At 60.5% G+C, this 9,852-nt stretch overlaps 1 protein-coding gene across 1 annotated transcript; it reads right to left on the reverse strand.

Moving 5' to 3' along the window:
* Window positions 1-375: 375 nt before the first annotated feature.
* On the reverse strand, window positions 376-9,209 carry LOC134433293 (kallikrein-14-like; the record flags this gene model as incomplete). The annotated part of the gene is made up of 8 exons (XM_063182160.1): window positions 376-636; window positions 2,882-3,018; window positions 5,908-6,145; window positions 7,746-7,897; window positions 7,971-8,107; window positions 8,534-8,602; window positions 8,759-8,766; window positions 9,137-9,209. Coding segments are annotated over 8 exons (967 nt in total), but the record flags the coding sequence as incomplete, so codon positions are not given.
* Between the last annotated feature and the right edge of the window lie 643 nt (window positions 9,210-9,852).

Raw genomic sequence — 9,852 nt, forward strand, 5'->3', positions numbered from 1 at the left:
GAGGTGGAATTTTGAGATTTGGGGGGGGGAGGATTTTTGGGGTGGAATTTGGGGATTTTGGGGTGGATTTTTGGGATTTTTGGTCTGGATTGTTTGGATTTTTTGGAGTGGATTTTTGGGACTTTTGGGGTGGAATTTGGGGATTTTTGGAGTGGATTTTTTGGGACTTTTGGGGTGGAATTTTGGGATTTTTAGGGTGGATTTTTGGGATTTTTGGAGTGGATTTTTTGGGAATTTTGGGGGTGGAACTTTGGGATTTTAGGGATGGATTTTTGAGGTGGAATTTTGAGATTTGGGGGGGGGAGGATTTTTGGGGTGGAATTTGGGGATTTCAGGGTGGATTTTTGGGGATTTTTCTCACCCTGAACGCCACAATTTTGGGAGTGGATACATGTTTAATTTCCAGGCTCTACCTGGGATGTTTGGGCTCATGTTTTTGTGGCGGACGGGTCCGTTTTTGGGGTGAATTCGGCGTTTTTTGGGTCAGTTCCGGGCCATGGTGTGCTGCAGCCAGCGGCCGTAGCGGCACAGGTTGACGTAGACACCCGGTTTGTGGGGGTCCCCGCAGACCCCCGGCCCCCAGGAGGTGATGCCCTGCAGGCGCCCGTTGCACATCAGGGGCCCCCCGGAGTCGCCCTGGGCGGACAAAATTCGGGGGGTCAGCGGCGGGACCCCGAAATTCCGGGGGAAATCCGCGAAAACCCGGCGAAAATCCGGCGAGAATTGTGAGAAATCGGCCCCAAATTGCCCCCGGATTGCCCCAAAACCACCCCCAAAATCACCAAAAAAATGACCCAAAATTGCCCCAAGAATGTCCCCAAATTCGCCTCCAAAGCCGCCCCAAAATCACCCCAAAAAATGTCCTGAAAATGCCCCAAAACCATCCCAAAAATTACCCCCAAAATCACCCCCAAACTACCATGAAAAATGTCCTGAAAATGCCCCAAAACTGCCTCAAAATCACCCCAAAACCACCTGGGTTTGATCCAGAAATGCCCCAGATTGCCTCAAAATTGTCCCAAATTAACTTCAAAATTGCTCCAAAATTGCTCCAAAATCACCCCAAAAATGCCCCAAAAAGTCCCAGAAATTGCCCCAAAAATGCCCCAAAATTGCCCTAAAATCACCCCAAAAATGTCCCCAAAAACCCTCAAAAATAGCCCCCAAAAAGTCTCCAAAAATGTCCCCAAAATGCCCCCAAATGCTCCAAAATCACCCCTAAACTGCCAGGGTTTGACCCAGAAATGTCCTAAATTGCCTCAAAATCACCCCGAAATCACCCAAAATCACCCCAAAAATGCCTCAAAACGCCCCAAAATCACCCCCCCAAAAAATGCCCCAAAATCACCCCAAAACCGCCAGGGATTGACCCAGAATTGTCCCAAATTGCTCAAAAAATGTCCCACAATTGTCCCCAAATTGCCCCAAAACTGCCCCAAAAATGCCCACACATTGCCCCCAAAACGCCCGCAAATCACCCCAAAAATGCCCCAACATTTCCCCCCAAAAATGCTCCAGAACCTCCCCAAAATGTCCCAAAATGGCCCAAAATGGCCCCAAAACTGCTCCAAAATTGCCCCCGAACGGTCCCAAATTGGCGCAAATTGCCCAAATCTCTCCCAATTCCCCCCAAATCAGCCCAAACTCACCTGGGACTGAGCCCAAATCACCTCAGGCCCGCACCTGTCCCATCTCACCTGTGCCACCTGTGCCACACCTGTGCCACCTGTGCCACACCTGTGCCACACCTGTGCCATCTCACCTGTGCCACCCGTCCCACACCTGTGCCACACCTGTGCCATCTCACCTGTGCCACCTGTGCCACACCTGTGCCACACCTGTGCCATCTCACCTGTGCCACCTGTCCCACACCTGTGCCATCTCACCTATTCCATCTCACCTGTGCCACACCTGTCCCACCTGTCCCATCTCACCTGTCCCACACCTGTCCAATCAGGGGTCACCTCACATGTCCCATCTCACCTGTGCCATCTGTCCCATCTCACCTGTCCCATCCCTCTCACCTGTCCCACACCTGTCCCATCTCACCTGTCCCATCTCACCTGGCAGGTGTTGGCACGGCTCCCTGGCACACACCTGTCCCATCTCACCTGTCCCATCACACCTGTCCCACCTGTGCACTCACCTGGCAGGTGTCGGCGCGGCTCGGCGGCTCTGTGACACACACCTGTGCACACCTGTCTCACCTGTGCACACCTGTCACACACCTGTCTCTCACCTGGCAGGTGTTGGCACGGCTCCGTGGCTCTGACACACACCTGACACACACCTGCACACACCTGTGCACACCTGTGTTTCCCTCACCTGGCAGGTGTCGGCGCGGCTCCGCGGCTCTGTGACACACACCTGTGCACACCTGTCCCATCTCACCTGTCCCATCTCACCTGGCAGGTGTCGGCGCGGCTCCGCGGCTCCGTGACACACACCTGTGCACAGCTGTGTTTCCCTCACCTGGCAGGTGTCGGCGCGGCTCCGCAGCTCCATGACACACACCTGTGCACAGCTGTCTCACCCATCACACCTGTGCACACCTGTGTTTCCCTCACCTGGCAGGTGTCGGTGCGGCTCCGCGGCTCCATGACACACACCTGTGCACACCTGTGTGTCCCTCACTCACCTGGCAGGTGTCGGCGCGGCTCCGCGGCTCCATGACACACACCTGTGCACACCTGTCTCACACCTGTGTGTCCCTCACTCACCTGGCAGGTGTTGGCGCGGCTCCGCGGCTCCGTGACACACACCTGTGCACACCTGTGCACACCTGTCCCATCTCACCTGTGCACACCTGTCTCACCCATCACACCTGTGCACACCTGTCTCACCTGTCCCATCACACCTGTGCACACCTGTCCCATCTCACCTGGCAGGTGTCGGCGCGGCCCCGCGGCTCCCCGGCGCAGAGCATGTTGGGGGTGATGGAGTTGGGGTAGATGCGGCGGCAGGTGAGCTCAGGTACGATGCGCACCTGGCTGCAGTGCAGGGCCTGGGGAAACGTCACTGAAAATACACCTGGGGTCACACCTGGGGTCACACCTGGGGTCAGGTAACACCCACACCTGAACAGGACACACCTGGGGTCACACCTGGGGACACACCTGGGGACACACCTGGGGACAGGTAACACCCACACCTGAACGGGACACACCTGGGGTCAGGTAACACCCACACCTGAACGGGACACACCTGGGGACACACCTGGGGTCAGGGAACGGACACACCTGGGGTCACACCTGGGGTCACACCTGTACAGGTGAGCTCAGGTACGATGCGCACCTGGCTGCAGTGCAGGGCCTGGGGAAACGTCACTGAAAACACACCTGGGGTCACACCTGGGGTCAGGTAACACCCACACCTGAACGGGACACACCTGGGGTCAGGGAACAGACACACCTGAACAGGACACACCTGGGGACACACCTGGGGTCAGGGAACGGACACACCTGGGGACACACCTGGGGACACACCTGACAGGTGAGCTCAGGTACGATGCGCACCTGGCTGCAGTGCAGGGCCTGGGGAAACGTCACTGAAAACACACCTGGGGTCACACCTGGGGTCACACCTGGGGTCAGGTAACACCCACACCTGAACAGGACACACCTGGGGACACACCTGGGGTCACACCTGGGGTCAGGGAACACCCACACCTGAACGGGACACACCTGGGGACACACCTGGGGTCAGGGAACGGACACACCTGGGCAGGTGACACCTGGGGACACACCTGTACAGGTGAGCTCAGGTACGATGCGCACCTGGCTGCAGTGCAGGGCCTGCGGGAACGTCACTGAAAATACACCTGGGGTCAGGGAACACCCACACCTGAACAGGACACACCTGGGGACACACCTGGGGTCAGGGAACACCCACACCTGAACAGGACACACCTGGGGACACACCTGGGGTCAGGTAACACCCACACCTGAACAGGACACACCTGGGGTCACACCTGGGGACACACCTGACAGGTGAGCTCAGGTACGATGCGCACCTGGCTGCAGTGCAGGGCCTGGGGAAACGTCACTGAAAACACACCTGGGGTCAGGGAACACCCACACCTGAACGGGACACACCTGGGGACACACCTGGGGTCAGGTAACACCCACACCTGAACAGGACACACCTGGGGTCACACCTGGGGACACACCTGACAGGTGAGCTCAGGTACGATGCGCACCTGGCTGCAGTGCAGGGCCTGCGGGAACGTCACTGAAAACACACCTGGGGTCAGGGAACACCTGGGGACACACCTGAACAGGACACACCTGGGGTCACACCTGGGACACACCTGGGGACAGGGAACAGCCACACCTGGGCAGGTAACACCTGGGGTCAGGGAACACCTGGGGTCACACCTGGGGTCACACCTGGGGACACACCTGGGGTCATGCCCACACCTGACCGGGGGCACACCTGGGCTCACACCCGAGCAGGTAACAGCTGACCGGAGCTCAGTAACCCCTTCATTCCCACCTCACCTGTGCCCGGGTGTCTCTCACCTGTCCCAGGTGTGTCTCAGCCATCTCAGGTGTGTCCCAGGTGTGTCCCCCTATCTCAGGTGTGTCCCAGGTGTCCCTCACCTGTCCCAGGTATATTCCAGGTGTGTCCCAGGTGTGTCCCAGGTGTCTCTCACCCATCTCAGGTGTATCCCAGGTGTATCCCCCCTATGCCCTGTATATCCCAGGGGTGTCCCACCCATCCCAGGTGTGTCCCCATTATCTCAGGTGCGTCCCAGGTGTGTCCCCCTTATCCCAGGTGTGTCCCCCTTATCCCAGGTGTATCCCAGGTGTATCCCAGGTGTGCCCAGGTGTGTCTCACCCATCCCAGGTGTGTCCCAGGTGTATCCCCCCTATCCCCTGTATATCCCAGGTGCGTCCCAGGTGTGTCCCAGGTGTGTCTCACCCATCCCAGGTGTATCCCAGGTGTGCCCAGGTGTGTCTCACCCATCCCAGGTGTGCCCAGGTGTGTCTCAGGTATGTCCCTCACCCATCCCAGGTGTGTCTCAGGTGTATCCCAGGTGTGGGGCTGGTGGTGGAGCCCCATCCCGAGATCTGGCAGGCGGTGCCGGGCGGGGCGCAGGTGCGTGCCAGCGGCAGGGGGCTCACCTGGGGCTCAGGTGTGTGCCCAGGTGTGTGTCCAGGTATGTCCCAGGTGTGTCCCCCCTATCCCAGGTGTGTCCCAGGTGTGTCCCAGGTGCGTCTCAGGTGTGCCCAGGTGTGTCCCACCTATCCCAGGTGTATCCCAGGTGTATCTCAGGTGTGTCCCAGGTGTGTCCCCGGTGTGCCCAGGTGTGTCCCAGGTGTGTCCCAGGTGTGTCTCACCCATCTCAGGTGTGTCTCACCTGTCCCGGGTGTATCCCAGGTGTATCCCAGGTGTACCCAGGTGTGTCCCCCCTGTTCCAGGTGTGTCCCAGGTGTGCCCAGGTGTGTTCCCCCTATCCCAGGTGTGTCTCACCCATCCCAGGTGTCCCTCACCTGTGGGGCTGGTGGTGCAGCCCCATCCCGAGATCTGGCAGGTGGTCCTGGGCGCGGCGCAGGTGCGTGCCAGCGGCAGGGGGCTCACCTGGGGCTCAGGTGTGTGCCAGGTGTGTGTCCAGGTGTGCCAAGGTGTGTCCCCCCTATCCCAGGTGTGTCCCAGGTGTGTCCCAGGTGCGTCTCAGGTGTGCCCAGGTGTGTCCCACCTATCCCAGGTGTGTCCCAGGTGTGTCCCCGGTGTGCCCAGGTGTGCCCAGGTGTGTCTCACCCATCTCAGGTGTGTCTCACCTGTCCCGGGTGTATCCCAGGTGTATCCCAGGTGTATCCCAGGTGTACCCAGGTGTGTCCCACCCTGTTCCAGGTGTGCCCCCCCTATCCCAGGTGTCCCTCACCCATCCCAGGTGTCCCTCACCTGTGGGGCTGGTGGTGGAGCCCCATCCCGAGATCTGGCAGGCGGTGCCGGGCGGGGCGCAGGTGCGTGCCAGCGGCAGGGGGCTCACCTGGCGGCTCAGGTGCGCGGGCACCTGCAGCCGCAGCAGCATCAGGTCGCCGTCCTTGGAGCTCTCGTTGTAGCCGGGGAAGGGGAAGGCGCGAACCGAGCGGCGCCGCTGCTCACCTGGCGCAGGTGTGCCCGGCCCCGCCCCCCCGGGCTCACCTGGCGCAGGTGCGGCCACGCCCAGCCCCGGCCCCGCCCCCCCGGGCTCACCTGGCGCGGGCGCGGCCTCGGCCGCAGGGGGGGGGTTGGGCGGGGCCTCACCTGGGCGCACCTGGGGGTGGGTGGGGCGGCCCAGACGGACGGTGATGGGGCTGTGGGGAGAGAGAGGGGAGAGACAGGTGAGATGGGACAGGTGAGATGGGACAGGTGAGATGGGACAGGTGAGATGGGACAGGTGAGAGACAGGTGAGATGGGACAGGTGAGATGGGACAGGTGTGGGACAGGTGAGATTGGACAGGTGAGATGGGACAGGTGAGATGGGACAGGTGAGATGGGACAGGTGTGGGACAGGTGAGATTGGACAGGTGAGATGGGACAGGTGAGATTGGACAGGTGAGATGGGACAGGTGAGACAGGTGAGATTGGACAGGTGAGATGGGACAGGTGAGGTGGGACAGGTGAGGTGGGACAGGTGAGAGACAGGTGAGATAAGGACAGGTGAGGTGGGACAGGTGAGATTGGACAGGTGAGATGGGACAGGTGAGAGACGGGTGAGACAGGTGAGAGACAGGTGAGATAAGGACAGGTGAGATGGGACAGGTGAGATTGGACAGGTGAGATGGGACAGGTGAGATCAGGACAGGTGAGATTGGACAGGTGAGATGGGACAGGTGAGATGGGACAGGTGAGATAAGGACAGGTGAGATGGGACAGGTGAGATGGGACAGGTGAGACATGGACAGGTGAGATTGGACAGGTGAGATAAGGACAGGTGAGATTGGACAGGTGAGATAAGGACAGGTGAGATTGGACAGGTGAGATGGGACAGGTGAGATTGGACAGGTGAGATGGGACAGGTGAGACAGGTGAGTTCCCCATGCCCAGGTGTGTCAGTACCCGTGCCCAGGTGTATCCCAGCTGTACCCAGGTGTATCCCAGGTGTGCCCAGGTGTGCGGTTACCTGTCCGTACCCGGGGGCGTGGCAGTGCGCGGCCATCACCACCCACCCAGGTGTGTTCCCCATGCCCAGGTGTGCTCAGGTGTATCCCAGGTGTGCCCAGGTGTGTTCCCCATGCCCAGGTGTGCCCAGGTGGGTTACCTGTCCGTACCTGGGGGCGTGGCAGTGCGCCGCCGTCAGGTGTGTTCCCCATGCCCAGGTGTGTCAGTACCCATGCCCAGGTGTGCCCAGGTGTGTCAGTACCCATGCCCAGGTGTGCCCAGGTGTGTCAGTACCCATGCCCAGGTGTGTTCCCCATGCCCAGGTGTGTCTGTACCCATGCCCAGGTGTGCCCAGGTGTGCCCAGGTGTGTCAGTACCCATGCCCAGGTGTGTTCCCCGTACCCAGGTGTATCCCAAGTGTGCCCATGTGTACCCAGGTGTGCCCAGGCGTGCCCAGGTCTACTCAGGTGTGTTCCCCATGCCCAGGCGTGCCCAGGTGTGCGGTTACCTGTCCGTACCCGGGGGCGTGGCAGTGCACTGCCGTCAGGACCCACCCAGGTGTGTCAGTACCTATGCCCAGGTGTGCCCAGGCGTGCCCAGGTGTGCCCAGGTGTGCCCAGGTGTGTTCCCCATGCCCAGGTGTGCCCAGGTGTGCGGTTACCTGTCCGTACCCGGGGGCGTGGCAGTGCGCCGCCGTCAGCACCCACCTGGGCGCCACCAGGGTGCCCCCGCAGATGAAACGGCGACCCCGGAACAGCGCGGCCTGCCAGGGCGGGGCACAGGTGTGCCCGTCGAGAACCCACGCACCTGTATGGGCACAGACAGGTGATACAGGTGTGCCAGGGCGGGGCACAGGTGTGCCCATCGAGCACCCACGCACCTGGGACAGACAGGTGATACAGGTGTGCCAGGGCGGGGCACAGGTGTGCCCATTGAGAACCCACGCACCTGTATGGGCACAGGTAATACAGGTGTGCCAGGGCGGGGCACAGGTGTGCCCGTCGAGAACCCACGCACCTGGGAGAGACAGGTGATACAGGTGTGCCAGGGCGGGGCACAGGTGTGCCCATCCAGCACCCAGGCACCTGTGAGAGACAGGTGTGCCAGGGCGGGGCACAGGTGTGCCCGTCCAGCACCCAGGCACCTGTATGGGCACACAGGTGAGACACAGGTGAGTGCCAGGTGTGCCAGGGCGGGGCACAGGTGTGCCCATCCAGCACCCAGGCACCTGTATGGGCACAGGTGATACAGGTGTGCCAGGGCGGGGCACAGGTGTGCCCATTGAGCACCCAGGCACCTGTATGGGCACAGACAGGTGATACAGGTGTGCCAGGGCGGGGCACAGGTGTGATCCTTGAGAACCCAGGCACCAGTATGGGCACACAGGTGAGTGCCAGGTGTGCCAGGGCGGGGCACAGGTGTGCCCATCCAGCACCCACGCACCTGTATGGGCACAGGTAATACAGGTGTGCCAGGGCGGGGCACAGGTGTGCCCATCGAGGACCCAGGCACCTGTATGGGCACACAGGTGAGACACAGGTGATACAGGTGTGCCAGGGCGGGGCACAGGTGTGCCCATCCAGCACCCAGGCACCTGTATGGGGACAGGTGAGACACAGGTGAGTGCCAGGTGTGCCAGGGCGGGGCACAGTTGTGCCCATCCAGCACCCACGCACCTGGGAGAGACAGGTGAGAGACAGACAGGTAATACAGGTGTGCCAAGTGTGCCAGGGCGGGGCACAGGTGTGCCCATCGAGAAACCAGGCACCTGTATGGGCACAGACAGGTGATACAGGTGTGCCAGGGCGGGGCACAGGTGTGCCCGTCAAGCACCCAGGCACCTGTATGGGCACAGGTAATATAGGTGTGCCAGGGCGGGGCACAGGTGTGCCCATCCAGCACCCACGCACCTGGGAGAGACAGGTGATACAGGTGTGCCAGGGCGGGGCACAGGTGTGCCCATCCAGCACCCACGCACCTGGGACAGACAGGTGATACAGGTGTGCCAGGGCGGGGCACAGGTGTGCCCATCCAGCACCCACGCACCTGTGTGGGCACAGACAGGTAATACAGGTGTGCCAGGGCGGGGCACGGGTGTGCCCATCGAGGACCCAGGCACCTGTATGGGCACACAGGTGAGACACAGGTGATACAGGTGTGCCAGGGCGGGGCACAGGTGTGCCCATCCAGCACCCAGGCACCTGTATGGGCACACAGGTGAGTGCCAGGTGTGCCAGGGCGGGGATTTGCGGTGCCCAGGTGAGCTTTGGGGTCACACAGGTGAATTTTGGGGTGCCCAGGTGAGGTTTGGGGTGTCCAGGTAGGGTTTGTGGTCCCTCAGGTGAATTTTGGGGTCCCTCAGGTGAATTTTGGGGTCTCTCAGGTGAATTTTGGGGTTTTTCAGGTGAATTTTGGGGTTCCCCAGGTGAATTTTGGGGTCCCCCATGTGTTTTTGGGGTTCCCAGGTGAATTTTGGGGTTCCCCAGGTGAATTTTGGGGTCCCTCAGGTGAATTTTGGGGTCTCAGGTGAATTTTGGGGTTCCCCAGGTGAATTTTGTGGTCCCTCAGGTGAATTTTGGGGTCCCTCAGGTGAATTTTGGGGTCTCAGGTGAATTTTGGGGTCCCCAGGTGAATTTTGGGGTCTCAGGTGAATTTTGGGGTCCCCCCGTTGTTTTTGGGGTCCCCCAGGTGTTTTTGGGGTCTCAGGTGAATTTTGGGTCCCTCAGGTGAATTTTGGGGTCTCAGGTGAATTTTGGGGTCCA

The sequence above is a fragment of the Melospiza melodia genome, unplaced genomic scaffold (genome assembly GCF_035770615.1).
Source record: "Melospiza melodia melodia isolate bMelMel2 unplaced genomic scaffold, bMelMel2.pri scaffold_175, whole genome shotgun sequence".
NCBI classification, from domain to species: Eukaryota; Metazoa; Chordata; class Aves; order Passeriformes; family Passerellidae; genus Melospiza; species Melospiza melodia.